The sequence below is a fragment of the Phacochoerus africanus genome, chromosome 6, assembly GCF_016906955.1.
Source record: "Phacochoerus africanus isolate WHEZ1 chromosome 6, ROS_Pafr_v1, whole genome shotgun sequence".
Classification (NCBI taxonomy): Eukaryota; Metazoa; Chordata; class Mammalia; order Artiodactyla; family Suidae; genus Phacochoerus; species Phacochoerus africanus.
In genome coordinates, this window is record NC_062549.1 from 45,667,823 (window position 1) to 45,689,460 (window position 21,638).

General features: G+C 34.6%; 1 protein-coding gene across 1 annotated transcript in view; it reads left to right on the forward strand.

Annotated features, from left to right (window-relative positions):
* The window catches only part of PIP4P2 (phosphatidylinositol-4,5-bisphosphate 4-phosphatase 2), a 64,010-nt gene extending 50,326 nt beyond the window's left edge, over nucleotides 1-13,684 (forward strand). Inside the window, exons 6-7 of the mRNA XM_047783631.1 lie at nucleotides 11,351-11,441; nucleotides 12,124-13,684. Coding sequence (XP_047639587.1) covers nucleotides 11,351-11,441; nucleotides 12,124-12,267 — 235 coding nt within the window. The 3' untranslated portion in view covers nucleotides 12,268-13,684. The remainder of the gene's footprint in view (nucleotides 1-11,350; nucleotides 11,442-12,123) is intronic.
* Nucleotides 13,685-21,638: the final 7,954 nt, after the last annotated feature.

The following is a 21,638-nucleotide window of genomic DNA, read 5'->3' on the forward strand; positions in this document are numbered from 1 at the left end:
CAGAAAAACAGTTAAGTGATCAGGATATTCTTAGCCTCCATGAAAAAGACATTATATTGTTGATGCTGAAGATGATGCTAGACATTGGAAATAAACTGGAGGCAAAGATGGATAATCAACAGGAAACATGAGCAAAGAAATGCAAGATATAAAACTTAAGCAAGAAGAGATGCAAAATATAATAACTGAAATGTAAAAATTCATTAGAAGCAGCCAACAACAGAAAACAGACAGAACAACGAATAAGCGAGATGGAAGAGAGATTTGTGGAAATCATGGATGCAGAACAGAAAAGAGAAAAAAGATTTAAAAAACAAATGAAGAGAGTCTCAGAGAACTCTGGGACAATGTTAAATGCACAAACATCCACATTATAGGGGTGCCAGAAGGAGAAGAGAGAGAAGGGGACAGAAAAAATATTCCAAGAGATAATAGCCAAAAACTACCCTAACATGGGGAAGGAACCACTCACTCAAATCCAGGAAGCAGAGTGAGTACCATATAAAATAAACCCAAGGAGGAACACCCCAAGACACATATTAAGCGAACTGACCAAAATTAAAAACAAAGAGAAAATCTTGAAAGCAGCTAGGGAAAAGAAACAAGTAACATATAAGGGAACCCCGATAAGGTTATCGGCAGATTTTTCAGCAGAAACTGCAGGCCGGGAGGGAGTGGCATGATATACTTAATGTGATAAAAGGAAACAACCTCCAACCAAGATTCCTTTACCCAGCAAGGGTCTCATTGAGATTTGAAAGAGAAATCAAAAGCTTTACAGACAAGCAAAAGCTAAGAGAATTCAGCAACGCTATACCAGCTTTACATCAAATACCAAAGGAAAGTCTCTAGGCAGAAAAGAAAAGGCCTCAACCAGAAACAATAATACCACAAATGAAAAGGCTCATCAGTAAGGGTATATATACAGTAAACATACAAAATCATCCATGCACAATTACACCACCAAAATCAGAAATCATGAGAAGAGGAGGGTACAAATGCTGGACACTGGAGGTGCATTTACAATTAAGAGACCAACAACTTAAAAAAATCTCAATATATATATATATAGAATCATATCAAAACTTCACAGTTAATGCAAACCAAAAATCTACATTTGATACACAAATAGGAAAAATCAACTCAAATACAACACTAAAGATAGTCATCAAACCACAAGAGGAGAGAACAAGAGAAGGGAAGAAAAAAGAGCAAAAAAACAAATCCAAAGCAGTTAATAAAATGGCAATAAAAACATACATATCAAGAATTAGCTTAAATGTTAATGGACTAAATGCCCCAACCAAAAGACATAGAATGGCTGAATGGATACAAAAATAAGACCCATGTATATGCTGTCTTCAAGAGACCCACTTCACTTCTAGGGACACATACAAATTGAAAGTGAGAAGATGGAAGAAAATATATCATGCAAACGGGAATCAAAAGAAAGCAGGAGTAGCAATACTCATAACAGACAAAATAGACTTTAAAATGAAGAATATTTTAAGAGACAAGAATATTTTAAGAAACACTACCTAATGATCAAAGCATCAATCCAAGAAGATGATATAAAAATTTTAAATATCTATGCACTCAACAAAGGTTCACCACAATATATAAGGCAACTGCTAACAATCCAGGACAAATCAACAATAACACAATAATAGTGCGGGACTTTAACACCCCACTTACAGCAATGGACAGATCAACCAGACAGAAAATCAATAAGGAAACACAGGCCCTGAATGAAGCATTAAACCAGATGGACTTAATAGATATTTATAGGACATTCTATCCAAAAGCAACAGAATACACATTCTTCTCAAGTGCACATGGAACATTCCCTAAGATTGATCATATCCTGGGCTACAAATCCAACCTCGGTAACTTTAAGAAAACTGAAATCACATCAAGCATCTTTTCCGACCACAACGCTATATGACTGGAAATCAACAACAAGAAAAAAACTGCAAAACACACAAACACGTGGAGACTAAACAACATGCTACTAAACAACCAATGGATCACTGAAGAAATCAAAGAGGAAATTAAAAAATACCTAGAAGCAAATGACAGCAAAGATACGACACTCCAAAACCTATGGGATGCGGCAAAAGCCGTTCTAAGAGGAAAGTTTATAGCAATACAAGCCCACCTCAGGAAACCAGAAAAAGCTCAAATAAACAAGCTAACTTGACATCTAAAGCAGCTCAAGAGAGAAGAACAGACAAGACCTAAAGTTAGTAGAAGGAACGAAATAAAGATCAGAGCAGAAATCAACGAAATAGAAACAAAGAAAAATAGAAAAAATCAATGAAAGGAAAAGCTGGTTCTTTGAAAAGATCAACAAAATTGATAAACTCTTAGCCAGACTTCTCAAGCAAAAAAGAGAGAGGACTCAAATCAATAAAATTAGAAATGAAAAAGGAGAAGTAACAACGGACATCACAGAAATACAAAGGATCATAAGAGACTGCTATATGCAACTATACTCCAATAAAATGGAAAACCTAGAAGAAATGGACAAATTCTGAGAAAAGTACAATCTTCCAAGACTAAACCAAGATGAAATAGAAAAGATGAATGGACCAATCACAAGAACTGAAATTGAAACTGTGTTTAAAAACTTCCAACAAACAAAAGTCCAGCACCAGATGGCTTCACAGGCGAATCCTATCAAGCATTTAGAGAAGAGCTAACACCTAGCCTTCTGAAACTATTTCAAAAAATTGCAGAGGAAGGGACACTCCCAAACTCATTCTATGAGGCCACCATTACCCTGATACCAAAACCAGACAAAGATACCACAAAAAAAGAAAACTACAGGCCAATTTCAACAAAATACTAGCAAACCGCATCCAACAATACATTAAAAGGATTGTACATCATGATCAAGTGGGATTTATCCCAGGGATACAAGGGTTCTTCAATATCCACAAATCCATCAGTGTGATACACCACACTGACAAACTGAAGAATAAAAACCATATGATCCTCTCAATAGTCACGGAAAAAGCCTTTGACAAAATCCAACACCCATTTCTGATAAAAACCCTTCAGCAAATGGGCATAGAGGGAACCTACCTCAACATGATAAAGGCCATATACGACAAACCCACAGCGAACATCATTCTCAATAGTGAAAAGCTGAAAGAATTCCCGCTGAGATCAGGAAGAAGACAAGGATGTCTGCTCTCACCACTACTATTCAACATAGTTCTGGAAGTCCTAGCCACAGCAATCAGAGAAGTAAAAGAAATAAAAGGAATCCAAATTGGAAAGGAAGAAGTAAAACTATCCTTATTTGCAGATGACATGATGCTATACCGAGAGAATCCTAAAGACTCTACCAGAAAACTGTTAGAGCTCATCCACAAATTTGGCAACGTCGCAGGATACAAAATCAATACACAGAAATCAAGAGCGTTTCTATACACCAACAATGAAAGAGCAGAAAGAGAAATTAGGGAAGCAATCCCATTTACCATCACATCCAAAAGAATAAAATACCTAGGAGTAAACCTACCTAAAGAGACAAAAGACCTGTACTCTGAAAAGTATAAGCCACTGATGAAAGAAATCAAAGATGACACAAATAGATGGAAAGACATACCATGATGCTCTTGGATTGGAAGCGTCAATATTATCAAAATGACTCTACTACCCAAGGCAATCTACAGATTCAATGCAATCCCTATCAATTTACCAAGGACATTTTTCACAGAAATCAAACAAAATATTTTAAAGTGTGTTTGGAAGCATTAAAGACCCAGAATAGCCAAAGACATCCTGAAAAAGAAAAATGGAGCTGGAGGAATCAGGCTCCCTGACCTAAGACTATACTACAAAGCAATAATCATCAAAACCATATGGTATTGGCACAAAGACAGAAATATAGATCAGTGGAACAGGAGAGAAAGCCCAGAATTAAACCCACGCACCTATAGCCAACTAATCTATGACAAAGGAGGCAAGGATATACAATGGAGAAAGGACAGCTTGTTCAATAAGTGGTGCTGGGAAAACTGGACAGCCACATGTAAAAGAAAGAAATGAGAACACTCCCTGACACCACACACAAAAATAAACTCAAAATGGATTAAAGACCTAAATATAAGACCAGACACTATAAATCTCTTAGAGGAAAACATAGGTCAAACACTCTCCGACATAAACAACAGCAACATCTTCTCAGATCCACCTATCAGAGTATTGACAATAAAAAGAAAAATAAGCAGATTCAATGCAATCCCTATCAAATTACCCAGGACATTTTTCACAGAAATCGAACAAAATATTTTAAAGTTTGTTTGGAAGCACTAAAGACCCAGAATAGCCAAAGACATCCTGAAAAAGAAAAAGGGAGCTGGAGCAATCAGTCTCCCTGACTTCAGACTATATATACTACAAATCAACAGTCATCAAAACCATATGGTCCTGACATAAAGGCTGAAATATAGATCAGTGGAACAGGATGGAAAGCCCAGAATTAAACCCACGCACCTATAGTCAACTAATCTAGGACAAAGGAGGCAAGAATATAAAATGGAGAAGGGACAGCCTGTTCAATAAGTGGTGCTGAGAAAACTGCACAGCCACATGTAAAAGAAAGAAATGAGAACACTCCCTAACACCATACACAAAAATAACTCAAAATGGATTAAAGACCTAAATATAAGACCAGATACTATAAAATCTTAGAGGAAAACAGGCCAAACACTCTCTGACCTAAATGACAGCAACATCTTCTCAGATCCACCTTAGTGTAATGACAGTAAAAACAAAAATAAACAAATGGGACCTAATGAAACTTAGAAGTTTCTGCACAGCAAAGGAAACCCTAAACAAAAAATGAAAAGACAACCTGCAGAATGGGAGAAAATATTTGCAAATGAATCAACTGACAAGGGATTAATCTCCAAAATTTACAAACACCTCCTACTGCTCAATACCAACAAAACAAACAACCCCATCAAAAAATGGGCAGAAGATCTAAACAGACAATTCTCCAAAGAAGACATACAGATGGCCAAGAAACACATGAAAAGATGTTCAACAGCACTCATGATTAGAGAAATGCAAATCAAAACCACTATGAGGTACCATCTCACACCAACCAGAATGGCCATCATCAAAAAGTCAACAAGTGCTGGAGAGGGTGTGGAGAAAAAGGAACCCTATTTCACTGTTGGTGAGATTGTAAATTGGTGTAACCATTGTGGAAAACAGTATGGAGATTCCTCTGAAAACTAAAAATAGAACTACCATTTGATCCAGCAATCCCACTTCTGGGCAGGTATCTAGAAAAAACCATGACTTGAAAAGACACATGTACTCCAACGTTCATTGCAGTGCTATTTTCAATAACCAAGACATGGAAACAACGTAAATGTCCATCAACAGAGGAATGGATCAAGAAGAAGTGGTACATATACACAATGGAATATTACTCAGCCATGAAAAGGAACAAAATACCAGCATTTTTAACAACATGGATGGACCTGGAAATTGTCATGCTAAGTGAAGTCAGTCAGACCATGAGACATCAACCTCAAATGGTATCACTTACGTGTGTAATCTAAACAAAGGACACAACGAACTTCTTTGCAGAACAGATGCTGACTCACAGACTTTGAAAAACTTAGGGTTTCCAAATGAGACAGGTTGGGGGGTTGGAAGATGTACTGAGGGTTTGCGATGGACAAGCCATAGGGTTTGTTTGTGATGATTGTTGTACACCTGTAAATGTAATAAAATTCATTAAGTTAAAAAAAGATACAAACTACTAAGTATAAAATAAACAACAGAGATTTATGATAGAGCACAGGGAAATATTACTGTTATTTTATAATGCCTTTAATTGGAGTGTAATGTTTAAAACTATTGAATCATTATGTTATACACCTGAAACTAATAAAACGTTGTAAATCAGCAGAAAATAAATAAATAAACACACAGCACTGCAACAATTAAAATTTTTTATCTGATCAAAAATACATTAGAGATGTGAAAATGCAATGGAATAGGCTAAAGAGCAGATCAAACTAAGTTGACAAGTTATAGATTAGAAGGCAAAGGCAAGTAAATTACCTAGAATCCATCCAAGAGATAAAGACGAAAATAGTATTAAGAGAAATATAGGAGTTCCCATTGTGTCCCAGTGGTTAACGAATCCGACTAGGAACCATGAGGTTGCAGGTTCGATCCCTGGCCTTGCTCAATGGGTTAAGGATCCGGCATTGCCGTGAGCTGTGGTGTGGGTTAGAGATGCGGCTTTGATTCCTCATTGCTGTGGCTCTGGCGTAGGCCGGTGGCTACAGCTCCAACTAGACCCCTAGCCTGGGAACCTCCATATGCTGTGGGAGTGGCTCAAGAAAAGGCAAAAAGACAAAAAAAAAAAAGAAATATATGTAAGGACATCTGATATATTTCTGATCTAGAAGGAAAAACTAGAAAATGGGATAGAAGCATTTTGAAAATTTTCAGATCTAATGAAAGAGTAACCTGTAGATTTGAAAAAGAAAACAACAATGAAATCCAAGCAGAATAAATAATGCTTTTTAGTGAAATTGTAGTTAAATAAGCTAAATAAAACATATTAAAATCAGAGACAGAAAAGGCAAATTTTTTTAAAGTTTTATTGAAGTATAGTTGATTTACAATGTTATAATTTCTGCTGTACAACAAAGTGATTCAGTTATACATGTACACACATCTGTTCTTTTTCAGATTCTTTTCTTATGTAGATTATCACAGAATATCGAGCAGAGTTCCCTGTGCTATACAGCAGGTCCCCATTGGCCAGCCATTCCATACACCACAGTGTGTATATGGATAGGCAGATTTTTTTTGTATGAAAATGGTAGCAGTTCTGTCAGCAGACATCTCAACAGCAGCAATGGAAGCCAAAACGTTTAAAAATATTTCAAAGTACTAAGAGAAATTAACTATCAAACTGGTATTGTAGACCTATCTAAAATACTACAGACTAATGGAGGTAAAATAAAGATATTTGCAAATGCAGAACCAACCAATAAGAACAATCAAAACAGAGTGTTACAATCCTGATAACCTCACTAAAGAAGTTGATAGAAGGTGAACTTAGGAAAATAACCCAGAAGGAATTGCTAAGTCCAAGAAAGGATAAACCTAGAAATTCCTTTTTTTTTTTTGTCTTTTTGCTATTTCTTGGGCCGCTCCCACGGCATATGGAGATCCCCAGGCTAGGGGTCGAATCGGAGTTGTAGCCACCGGCCTACGCCAGAGCCACAGCAACACGGGATCCGAGCCACGTCTGCAACCTACACCACAGCTCACGGCAATGCCGGATCGTTAACGCACTGAGCAAGGGCAGGGACCGAACCCGCAACCTCATGGTTCCTAGTTGGATTCGTTAACCACTGCACCACGACGGGAACACCTAAACCTAGAAATTATATGCATTCCTCAGGAAGGAACCCTGACTGTATAAAACAGCAAAAACAATAACAGTAATACTGTCAATGCTAATAAGTTTGGTGTAGGTCACAGACATAGCTTGGATCCCAGGTTGCTGTGGAGTAGATGTAGGCATAGGCATAGGCCAGCAACTGTACCTCCAATTTGACCCCTAGCCTGGGAACTTCATATGCTCCAAGAGAGCAGCCCTAAAAAAAACTTTTTAAGATCTGTGCACTTATTGGGAAGATAGATTTACCAAATGATTTTAGTTGTTAAATGGTTCACATATTAAAATTTTAAGTGTAACTGCTAAAGAATAAAAATAAATTGTAAAACTTTCTAAATAGTAGGTAGAAAATGAAATAAAAGAGTCATAGTCAATTCAAAACAAGTCCAACAAAGGGGGTGAAAAAGCAAAGAAAATAGAAAACTAATAGAAAGCCTAAATGAGATAGACGAAATAATCAATATATATTATCAGAGTATATATATAATTATACTAAACTTGTCAATAAAATGTGCGAGAAATTATCAAACTAGATTTAAGTACATCTATATGTAAAATGAAGAAGGAACATAGTAAATATGAGAACATAGAATGAAAGTAAAAGATGTTAACACTAACCAAAGAAAAGATACACCAGGCAAATCTAACCAACAATAAAATAGTAATAGTAGTTAAAATAGCAGAAACTGCCCTTCTTTTCCTTACAATGAAAGAACTGTCGGTCTTAATGGCCACCCAGATAGAGAATGCACTTCCTAGCCGCTTTTGCAGATAATTTTGACCATGTGTTTATGTTAGGGCTAATTGAATATGAACAAAAGTGACTAATACATCTTCCTGATACTCTCCTTAAAGATAAAACTGATTCTCTTGCTTTTCTCTCCCTCCTCCAATTGGCCAGAAAAAGCAACTGCAGCAGGAGACTTGTTACCTTATTGTGTCAGTAGCAGTCATGGAATGGAGCTCTAGGCTGCATGTTTACCTTTGCTTTCTTATATACAAGAGAAAACTTAAAGCTGCTATATTCTGGATTTCTCTGTTACAGCATTTTAGTGTATACCCTAATTATCTCAAATACTTTAGAGTAAAAATAATTATTTTTACTATGGTCATTTCATCAGAAACATAAATTCTGAATTTGTGTGCACCAAATAATCTAACTTTGAAATCTATAAACTAAAAATTGATAATTATAAGGACTCTGCTCTCGTAGATTGACATAAATTACAAAATGCAAAATTTTAATGCTTTTAGAAGAAAGGACAAAAATATTTTTATGACAGAAGTAAGAAGGTATTTCCTAAACAAGGTATAAAATGTACAAACCTTAAATGAAAAAATTAATAGTTTGGACTTTATTAGAAGTACTTTACATTATTACACTGATATTACTAGTGAACACTCATGATGAAAAGATGTTATTAAAAATGTGTCTATAAAAACAGATTGCAAGAAGATACGTGTAGTATATATAGTTGCCAGGAATAGTATGCAGATTATAGAAATATCACCTATGCATCAATCAGTAAGCTCAAGACAGCCCAAGACAAAGAGACAATAGGTATGAACGAGCAATTAATGGAAAAAGAAAACCAGCATTTGAAAAGATGTCCAAATTCACTACAAATTAAGTTTATAAATAGTAAAAACCTCAATGAAATACCATTCACACTCATGAAGTTGTTAAATGTGAGAACAATATCAAGTGTTCAAGTGTTGATGAAGATGTGAGTGGAGCAATGGAAGCTCTCTCATATAGTGTTGGCAGAGATAGAAATTTGGCCTTGGTAAAGATATATCTACAGTACAACCCCACAATTCTATTCCTAGGTATTATCTTTGAGAAATTCCTTCATAGGTAACATAAAAAATGTGATAGAAATAGCCTTGTTATAATAGCAAAAACAGAAAAACTAAAACCCTGATTATATATCAACACTGAGAATGAGTAAACTGTGTTATTTTCATATAATGGAAGATGTAAAAATTAATGAGCTAAATCTCCACATATGGATATGGAAGAGTCTCATGTGGAGCACTGAGGAAAAAAAAAAAGCAAGTCACAGAAGGATATAGCTTAACACATACACCTGTAAAGTTTTAACACTTTCAGAACAATACTATGTATTGTATACAGATACCACATATATATTGAATGCATAGGAGATTTTATTATCCATACAATAGGTGTTTTTGGTCATTGCCTTATGTCTATGTTAAGATGGCACTTGGACTGTAGAGTAGCAGTAGATTATTTCTTTCCTGGAAAGAATTCCCAGAGGTAGTGACTGTTTAAGATGAGTGATGAACAATGAAGCATGGGTTTTCTAAGCAGAATTCACGCACTGAAATTAATGTACTAAATTGTGTTCCTTTAGCTAGCAGAAAAACTGCTCCAGTATTCACTTGGAACCTTTTGATTTATTGAGTGTATTCTAGTAAATTTAGTTGACTTCTAATCTATGGTAGATTAGACTGCCAGAGGCAGCTGCATAGGTAAATGAGAAATGATGGCCAGCTGTGATATATCAAGCAGGAGAAACTACAAAATGCGCAAATAGTTATTAAAACTAAAAGTAGTCTAAGACTAATTATAACATGAAGGCAATGAATCACAGATGCTCTAATAACTCCAGATAGCAGGCTGTACACTACTGCAATTAATGATGACCCCCAGGTCATCCATATGTTTCTATTTTGATTCATGTATTCAGGAGTTTTTATGATACATATTTGCAATCATATTCATCAATTTTAAAAAATATTTAGGACTTATTTTTCTGTTCTTCAAAATTAACTTTTCTAAAATATGCCTAGTAAATGATGCATATCTGTATTTATTTAATTTATTCAATAGACAGTCCATGAATAATTTACTCTGTGATAGGCATAATGTTGACACTGGCCATACACAGACAAATCAGATGTTTCATTATATCGTTCACTAACACAATGTGTGATATATGATATGTGTTAATATATGTTTATTTAGGAAGAGAAGAAAGTGCTAATGTGGCTTTTTGATTTTTGCTATACTTTTATCCTTTTGAAAATTTAAAAAAAAATAGAGGTAGAGATAACTAAAAACAACTGGATTTGGAATTTCAGTTGAGAAATATGTTTTATGAATTTCCCAAAGGTTTATTGCAGAATTTATTAACGATTTTTAAAAGTTTAATCCCTTTATTTTATAATATTAATTCTAAAAATTTATTTTAAGAAAATAATGAAAAGTAAGCACAATGCATTTAGATGATGTTTAGCTGGCGTTATTTATAAGGAGGAAATTGCTAAGTGTCCATAGGGGATGGTTAAATTATGTTATACTTAGCTATCAAAATTCCAGTTTGAGAATACTTAATGATGTAAGAAAATGCTTAGGCTAAATTGGTAAGTTACCAAAAAATAGCTAGAGAAAAATACACCAAAACGTTCAGTGGTATTTATGGTAGTGGAATTATAGATAGGTAGTTTTCCTTTTCCTTTTTTTTCTTACTCTTATTTCCAAATTTCCTACACTAAATATATTCCGACTGTTATAACTGCAAAAAATAATCATATTATTTGTAAGATAAAACTGATTTTCCATTTTGGAATACATTTTTTTTGAAATAAAATTGTATCTTAGAAGATAATTATTGACCACAGTTGTTTTCTTTTGGGTATTGTCAATGACCAAGACTTGAATTTTATTTAAAGCCACAATGATATATCACAAATTCATCAGTTAGGATTTTGGTCAATCATTAAAAATAACATTCTTATGCATGTTCTTGTCTCTCAAGTTGAAGGAATAAATGGAAGTATATATGTTACTAAACCATAGTCAAATTCTCAAAAAAATGGAGTGGAGAATCTTCATGTAAATACTTAATGTTTTTTGTTTTCACAAATTTGCAGTTCCTCAGTGGGTAGCGCACTTCCGCGAAGACGCTGTTGTGCATATATTACCATTGGAATGATATGTATTTTCATTGGAGTTGGATTAACTGTGAGTATTACTCTACTAACTGTTAGAATTCTTTCCTCTCAACTTCATCAATGGTAAATGGTGAGGTCTGGAACTACCTTCAGTGATCCCTGAAGAGCCTGTATTCCCTGGCATACCAGGCCGAGAAGCTTCTGAAAGACTGTGAGCAATCTGCAGCCAATCCATAGGCCTGTCTTCAGTGGAGCTTGCTGAACCTGGTGAAATCATGACTTGGGACCCCTCTGAAGGTCCTTGATATTGGGAACTTTATCATCTATTTAACAAATCCCATTTGTGTTTGTTTTGTGCTTGAGCCAATTTTGCCATGGTCAAAACCGTAACAATATTCATTCAGCTAAGGAGGTCTGAAAAACCACTTTTCTTTCTATTCAAGTCAACCAGAAGTACATTATCAGTATGGGAGTAGCATAAGGGTTATATAGATTAAATTCCTTTTATAAATAACATTTTAATGGGATTTTTTTCTTCATAAAATTTATAGTTAATATAACAAGTAACATCATTTTATTAAATTTCGCTCTGTCAGTGGTAGTCAACAAATACAGCAACTCATATTTTGTAGGGATTTTGTGGGCTCAGGAATATATTTCATAAAAATTGTGTGTAAGCCAACACAAGTTGTCTAAGCAGATATTTTCTTACAGTTTCTAACTTTTTGTTTTTATATTGCTTTTTATTTTAGGTTGGCACCCAAGATTTTGCAAGGCGATTTCATGCAACCTATGTTTCTTGGGCAATTGCTTATCTCTTAGGCTTGATCTGCCTTATCCGAGCTTGTTATTGGGGAGCCATAAGAGTGAGCTATCCAGAACAAAGTTTTACATAAGCTTGTTTATGATTTGGTGATGCAGGTGAGAGTATCTAGCAGTTCTTGATAAGCTACTCTGGACATCTTTAAATCATTTACCTAATGGATTTCATTCTGGTTCATGTATGCAGTTTCAAGACTTTGGGAGTCTTTTATGAACAAATGTTCATTGCACTACATTATATGCAAATAGTTTGTTTTGCTGCTGAGTTTTCAAGCTCCATATAATAAAGCTTAATCCTCATATTTTTTCACATATCTTTTTTTGGGGGGATTTTCTCCTAAATATTACATGTAATATCACCCTTTCATTATTTTTAAATCAGTTATTCCATTATTTGCAGATCTGTGAGTATTCCTAAGAAGTGTTTATAAATGTCGTTATAATAGCCTCACATTTATATTTACATTTTAATTAAACAGTATCACGATTGCTTGCTCTGAAATCTAAGCAATATACATTTTGCTTGAACTGCTTACTGCAACTTTAACCTAAGATCATAGTGACCTTATTCAGGAAAAAAAAAATTTGAGTGTACCTTCAAAGACTTGACCTTCTTGTCAGATAAAGACCATTTCTAGATACTGTATGCTTGTTTTATGTTGTTTGTAGAAAGATATAATATTTTGGTAGTAATTTAAAATATAAGAATAAAAATATTTATTTGTCCACAGTTGGAGATATGTTGGATAAATGTTCTTTCTCAAAGATCACAGAACTTTTGTCTTTAATTTTTGCCTGTTTTGTAATTTACTAATTATAAAAGTTCTGGCTACATTTATGGAATTTAATGTTAATCAGCTATATGTATTCCTTTATGGATCCAGAAGGAAGTATTTTACATAACATGTTTCATAATATTTAACCATTTACAAAGATGTATCTGCACTGAGTTTTTCTCCTTTTCATTAGATCATGGTAAATTTTTCTTATTGGGATAATTATGGACTACTTATATGTGAAGGGAGCCTGTGACATTTTACTCTGGCTAAAATATTGAGATTAAATGCAGTTACTTTTACCATTCTTCTCAAATATAGCTGTCAAATAATTACCAAATTAATTCAAGAATATAGAACAAAGGTAAAAAGCAGCATAGTTTCCTAAGAATTCACTAGAATTTAAGGAATCGGCTCTTGCACTGCCCATCTTTGCAGTTTTGAAAAATAAATAGCTTAGCTGAGAAGTAATATTCTAAAGCTGCTGAAGTGTGAATCAGATAATGAGATGAAGAGTAAGTTAATTGGCTATTCCAGGGTTAAGAATAATATTTTAAATTATTTATGTTTCTTATTAGTATAAAAATGTACTCATCATAAAATTTGGGGCAAGATACACATAAACTTCAAAGAGTAAATGATAAATGTATAGATTCAGTAGCTCAGGATTATATGTACCTTTGAAAATCCATTAATAAAGATTATTGTTCAAAAATTACCTTGTTCTATTCTATTTTAAAAATATAAGAGGTCTGTCCAAAATTGCCTAGAGGTCTTACTATAATGTTTTCATGTTTACGAGTGTATATGATATTCCTTTACATATACTCACTTATGATTTTCCCAATTTTCATGCCATTATTCTAAAAATATTTTAATAAATTTTTAATACACTTGCTGTTAAGTATGAATAACTTACCTAGATAAAAATCTAATTTATTTCTTTACTTAGTGGTTGGCTAGTTGTAGCAACATTGTATATTGAGTAAAACCTTATTTCCCCATTAATTTGAAATCCTACATTAAATTATATGCTGCTAGATCATGTTCCTTTTGGAATATTACTCCATGATAGCAGACACCTTGGTCTTATTTGCTACTTTTTTAGAACAATGCCTAGTGTGTATGTGTTCAATAGATACTAATTGCATGAATGAATAAATTGGTATGTTAAATTCTTATATGCATTTGGGTCTGGATCTTATATTTGTTCCCAAATGTATCGGTAAATATTTATATAATCTTGTGGTAAGAAAAAACTTTCCAAGTATATCTCCAAAGCAGAAATTAATAGGAAAGAAATTCAACATTCATTGGTGATAAAAACTTTTTAAAAAGCGAGTGTAGAGGGAACATACCTCAACATAATAAAAGGCATATATGACAAACCTACAGTACCATCATATTCAACAGTGAAAATCTGAAAGCGTCTCCTCAAAGATCAGGAAAAAGACAAGGATGACCACTCTTGCTGCTTTTATTCAACATAGTATTGAAGTCCTAGCCACAGCAGTCAGACAGGAAAAATAACTAAATGTAATCCAAATTGTTAAGGAAGAAGTAAAACTGTCACTTTTTGCCATTGACAAGATACTATATAGAGAAAATCCCAATGATGCCACCAAGAATCTCTTAGAAGTAATAAATGAATTTAATAAGTTGCAGGATATGAAATTAATATACAGAAATATGTTGCATTTCTATACACTAACAACAAACCGTCAGAAAGAGAAATTAAGAAAACAGGAGTTCCCATTATGGCTCAGCAATAATAACCTGACTAGTAACCATGAGAATGCAAGTTTAATCCCTGGCCAGGCTCAGTGGGTTAAAGGATCTGGTGTTGCTGTGAGCTGTGGTGTAGGTCATAGATGCAACTCAGATCCCGAGTTGCTGTGGCTGTGGCATAGGCCAGCAGCTGTAGCTCTGATTTGACCCCTAGGCTGGGAATTTCCATATACCATGGGTGTGGCCCTAAAAAGAAAAAAAAAGTCCATTTACAATTGCTTCAAGAAAAGAGTAAAATACCTAGGAATAAATTTTAACCAACCTTTTACGGGAGGTAAGAAACCTGTACTAAGAAAACTATGACATTAATGAAAGAAATTGAAGATGACACAAATGGAAAGATATGTCATGTTCATGTACTGGAAGAGTTAATATTGTTAAAATGACCATATTCTATTCAAGCAAACTACAGATTCAATGTAATCCATATCAAAATGCCAATAACAGGAAGTTCCTGTCATGGCTCAGCCAAAATGTATCTGACTAGCATCCACGAGGATGCAGGTTCAATCCTGACCTCGCTCAGTAGGTTAAGGATCTAGTGTTGCCGAGAGCTGTGGTGTAGGTCACAGATACAGCTTGGATCTGGTGTTGCTGTGGCTGTGGCATAGGCCTGCAGCTACAGCTCTGATTTGACCCCTAGCCTGGGAACCTCCATATGCTGTGGATGTGACCCTAAAAAAAAAAAAATACCAATGACATTTTTCACAGAAATAGAACAAATAATCCTAAAATTTGTATGGAAATACAGAAGTCCCCAAATAGCCAAAAGAATATTAAGAAAACAGTACAAAATTGGAGGTATTGTGCTCCCCGATTTCAACCTTTACTACAAAGCTGCAGTGATCAAAACAGTATGGTATTGGCACAAAAACAGACACATATTATTAATAGAATAGAATCAAGACCCAAAAATAAACCTACACATATATGGTCAACTAATCTACAACAAAGGAATATATACACTGAGGAAGAGACAGCCTCTTAAGTAAATGGTGCTGGGCAAACTGAATAGCTGGATGTGAAAGAATCAAACTGGATTGATACATGTACAAGAATAAACTCAAAGTGAATTAAAGATTTAGTAGTTCCCATCATGGTGCAGCAGAAACAAATCCAACTAGGAATCATGAAGTTGAGGGTTTTTTCCCTGGCCTTGTTCAGTGGGTTAAGGATCTGGTGTTGCCATGAGCTGTGGCGTAGGCCGCAGATGCAGCTCGGATCTGACATTGCTGTGGCTATGGTGTAGGCCAGCAGCCACAGCTCCAATTAGACCCCTATCCTGGGAATGAATCTCCATATGCCTCAGGTGTGGCCTGACACAAAGGCAAAAAACAAACAAGAATATATCAGCTTAGCAATATTTTTATGGATATGTCTCTTCAGGCAAGGAAAACAAAAATAAGCCAATGGGACTATATCTTAAACTAAAACGCTTTTGCAAAGCAAAAGAAATTATTAACCAAACAAATGGTAACCTACTGAACAGAAAAAGATATTTGCACACAATGTATTTGATAAAGGGTTAATATCCCAAATATACAAACATCTCATACTACTCAATATAAAAACAAAAACAAAACAGAAAACAAAAAAACCAACAATCCAATTTAAAATGGGCTGAGGACCTGAACAGATATTTTCCCAAGAAGACATACACATAGCCAACAGAGATATGAAATGATCCTCAACATCACTAATATCACAGAAATGCAAACGTAAACTTACACCTGTCAGAACCCTTATTTTCAAAAAGATAACAAATAACAAGTGTTGGTGAGGATGTGGAGCAAAGGGAACTTCTCAAACACTGTTGGTGTGAATGCAAATTGGTACAGATACTATGGAACACAGTATGGAGTTTCCTCAAAAAAACTGAAAAAAGGACTACTGAAGATCCTGCAACTTCATATCTGGGTATTTTTGTGAAGAAAACAAAATCACTAATTCAAAAAGATATATGTATTCTGATGTTCAGTGCATCATCGTTTACAATAGCCAGGATATGGATGCAACCTAAGTGTCCATCAATGGGAGAATGGATAAAGATGTGGCATACATAAACATAAAAAAGAATGAAATCTTTGCCATTAGAAACAACATGGATAAACCTAGAGAGTATTATGCTAAGTGAACTAAGCCAGTGCAAATACCATGTGACTTCACTTACATGTGAAATCTAAAAAACAAGACAAACAACAAAACAGAAACAGATTCACAGATACAGAGGAAAAACATGCAGTTGCCAGAGGGTATGGTTGGTGGGGGGGGAATGGGTGAAATAGATGAGGAAAATTGAGAAGTACAAACTTCCAATTAGAGAATAAATTAAGCCACAGGGATGTGATGGATAACACAGGGAATATAGTAAAAAATATTTAATGACTTAATATAGAAAATATAGTAAATATTTAATAACAGTGAAAAGTGGTACCTAGATTCATCATAATGATAGTTTTGTGGTATATAAGTATATCAAATCTGTATTGTACAGTTGAAGTATAATATTGAGTCAATTACACTTCAATTAAAAACAAGAAATTGGGAAAGTATTCAGATTGTATGATTAATAGAAAAAAATCATAAGTAAAGCCAAAAGAAAGACTAGTGAAGATCTTTACAAAATAGTACAAAGAGTTAATCTTTCTAATATGGTAAGGGATTAAAGCTCTGAAAAAGTGATTCACAAAAGACAAAATACAGCAATTAATAAATGTGAACTTTAAAAAATTTTGCCAATAATCAAAACCCGTAAGTTAAAACAAAGACATACTGTTTTCACTTACCATATTAACAAAGCTGAAAAGAGCAACAGTATTCCTGCAATTTTGAAGATATGGGAACGTATACAGACATACCTTCTCTACCCTAGTGATTGCCACTAAGAATTTATTCTAAAGGGGTTAAAGATAACAAATATGTATATAAAATGTTTATCACATTTTTGTTTGTAATAGGAGATAAAAAGAAAATGTCTAAAAATTCAATAATGTGGACCAGGTGAAATAAATTATGGTACATCTATAACTGTAAAATAACAGGCTGTCATTTAAAATGTGATGAAGATTCTCATTTATTCAATCGGAGTGGTTTACAAAATATGGTGGTAATTATAGGCTTCAAGTTCCCTTTAAGGAGATTAAACCCAAAAGCCTCTGGCCATGTCTCATTGTAATGCCCTTTCCCCCACCTTGACCAACCTGGGCTGCTCACTCCTTGCCAGAGAAAGAATGTCACCTATTCCTCACCCTGCCTCTATACAACCAGTTCCTAATGCAAATAAGGTATCCTCCCCAAGTCCAAACAGAAGATCAAATTGGTTCTCCACTCTGGTCCACATTGTGGGGTATAAAGACTATTGCAGAGGAGTTGGACTCTCTTTTAATCTGCAGGCACACGAGTCCTCTCTCTCCCTCTCAGAAGATGTACTTTCACTTTAATAAATTTGTAAAACATCTGCTGTTCCGATGCTTTGCTATGGCAAGATGGGGACTGAGGAAACTGTGACTATCAGTGGGAAAAATCAGATCACAAATCAATATGTTAGAATATAATCCAATTTAAAAAAAAATGATTTTGCATTTTATGTGTTCTAAAAAAAACTAGGGAAAATTAAGCACTAAAAGTTAAGAATAGTTATCTAAGGGTGATGGAAAAGAAATGATTTTCATTTTATTTCTATACTAGATTAACTAATAGTTGGAAAGTGTAAGTTTCTTTTTGATAAATAGATAAGAATGATAAGTATGATCACATGACTATTATATTTTCATTTAGATTACTGAAGAATTTTAAAATATATTTATCAAAATCTAAACCAATTAATTTCATTCATAAAACTTTATATTTCAAAGTAATCAAATTAGGAGTGCCCATTGTGGCTCAGTGGTTAATGAATACAACTAGGAACCATGAGTCTGCGGGTTTGAGCCCTGCTTTCGCTCAGTGAGTTAAGGATCTGGCGTTGCCATGAGCTGTGGTGTAGGTTACAGACGAGGCTTGGATCTGGCATGACTGTGGCTCTGGCGTAGGCTAACAGCTACAGCTCTGATTCGACCCCTGGCCTGGGAAGCTCCATATGCCATGGGTGTGGCCCTAGAAAAGACAAATAATAATAATAATAATAAACACATTATACATTCAAGTGAATTACCATAAATCTTTAATTAACTACAACAAAATTTATGACATTTTATACTTAGTTTTATTCAAAGTAGAGCATGTCTTCCAGCGACTAGTATAGTAGTAGAACACAGAAAACACTGGGAAAATGTGCTGGAAGGAGTGTAACATAGTCACTAATCAGAAAAGGAAGGATTTGTTTGTCCCCTGCTGTCCAAAGATGGGTGTGGCAGGGGACCCTTATTTCTTCGAAAAGAAAGAAGAATTAAACCATGATCAGGTATTTTTGAGCAAGTAATTTAGTCACTTGTGAGTATACATACGTTGTTTCAGAAGAAAAGAAAGAATCCAGTAATGACATATGGCTGATAAGGTGCTTGCCTCTGAACACAAGCATGTCATGTTTAATATTCACAGTGTCAACTTAAAAAAATGCACTACCTAAAAGTTGACTGTTAAGGTTTTATTTGGAGCAAAATTAGGACTTAAGTCCAGGAGTCAGCATCTCAGGTTGCCCTGAGAAAACCCCCAAGTGGTAGTCAGGATATATAGGAATTTTTTGCAACAAAGGGCAGAGAGTAAGAACAAGAGATTACAGAAAACCAGATATCTCAAACTAAGGAATTTAGCACTTTTCTATGGGAAGATGCAAAGGTCTGGGCTCACTGAAATCATTCCTTCGAAATGCATCTCAGCTATTGAGGCCAGTGGATGTCCTCTGTTTTCACAGCCCGAGTTTCCTCAAGGCTGGCTGTTAAGAGTGGCTGCAGTCTGATGGCTGCTAGATTGCAGTATTCTTTGTCCCCTTCCTGAATTACCCCAGGGCTCCCTGGCTCACCCTTGGATGTGGCTGCATTGGCAGGTGATTGTGTCATTCTTTCTTTTGTTGCCTTAACTGCAGTCTAAGGCAGATAACTTTGAAATACAGCTCCCAAGAAGCTGGGGGAATAATATCAGTGTACGTGAAGGTGAAGGGGAGGTGCATGCAACCATACACGCATCTTATAAAAGTTTGTTTCTCATCTTGTGAAGGTTACTACTAGTCTCAAGGAGCAGACATTACCAGAAGGAGTTTAAGTGTTTTTCTAGATGTGAAGAGATGCAAGAATTGGGCACATAAAACCTTCTCCTAAAAATATCTATCTGAGGACCTATTCTTCCAGTTTTCCCAGAGCACAGAGTGTGTTTCTCCTGGTCTCCACCCTGAGCTCCAGTCATGGGGTACTGCGTGTCTGAAGCTGCAGTGGCTTATGATTTAATCCACATAGAGGCAGATGGCAAGTGCCAAACTCCAGTTCACAACAGCAATGGTAAAAAGTAAGGATTCTTGTTTCTGCTTTACCAGAGGAAATTGAGGTGCCACTTCCATAGATCTGAAAAAGATTTTGAGTAGAACAGGAATCCACATTCAAAACAAGCACTCACACATGGTTCTGATGTTGGTTTTTCCTGGATCATACTCTGAGAAACACTGTACTAAATCATGCTAGAAATATGCACAACTTGTGTTCCTATGCAATTTCTCTGGCATTTACATTTTTTAATGTAGAAAAAGCTTTGATTGTATTTGAGTAATAACATTTTTTCTTTTGTTTATTTTTGATCTAGCTATACTAGGGCTTCTAATGCTATCATGAAAATCTACAGCCATTTCCATGTTCATAATCTTCAAAACTTACTATAAAATCTAAATTTGCATTAATTCAGTGTGGTTTTGATGCATATGTAGATATTTATATAGTAAACACTGAGGGAAAAACCTTACTTTTATTGAGCTGCACATTTAACCTCTATGTCATAGTTGTCATGGTTCTAAGAAGTCAGAGAGGTTAAATAATTAAAGATCCCTCAGCTTGTGTCTAATGGAGTCATTTGAAATCCTTCAGTCTGTCTACCTCCAAAATTTATCTGCTTTCCACTACTTAAGATCTATTGTGCTTTGCTATGTAGAGAGTAACTTCTTAATATCTGTGCTCCTTGCTGTTCTTTGTGTGTAACTCCTCTCTAGAAAGAAAATTTGAAAATATTTGCCCTAAGTATTTGTTCTGTAAAGAATAGAATACTCTAGCATAAAGAATATTTTTTGATTTTCACGGTATATAAAACTTTATTGCTTATAGCATTTTCCTCAACAAAATATTATTAAATGTATTTATTTTTTATAATGAACATAAAATCATAGGAAAATTAGGTAGGAATATTACATATTAAATATATGGAAATATACAATAAGTTTTAATTAATATAACATCTTTTTCTTGTAATTTTTATTGTAATGATTATTAAATTGTACAAAACGCTAAAAAAGATTTGTAAAGGCTTTTAATTTTTAAATTCATTTTACATGCTTAGTTACAAATTTAAATAAGTACTAAGGTTTTTTATGTTTGATAAATGTATGTTTTTCACCTTTAATGGAATACCATGTGAAAAACAGAAAAATAAAATCATATACCCTTTCGGGAGTGCCCCTGGAATAAGTTTTCAGATAAGGCTAAAGATGTGAGTACAATTTACAATTTAACAGGTGAGAGTCTTTTATCTACCATGGAGATAGTCTTCAGTTCTGTTAGTATAATTAAGACTCTTTTAAGGTAACTTGCTAAATACGAAATGATCACACACATTGTTCTCACTGAACTTTTTAAGTGAATTATGCTATGTGTAATGCTTGGATGTAAAGCTACGGTAGCTCCCAGTAATCAAATAAAATTTCCTGAAAAACTTTGCAACAGCGTCTCATACTCTACTTCAAATAT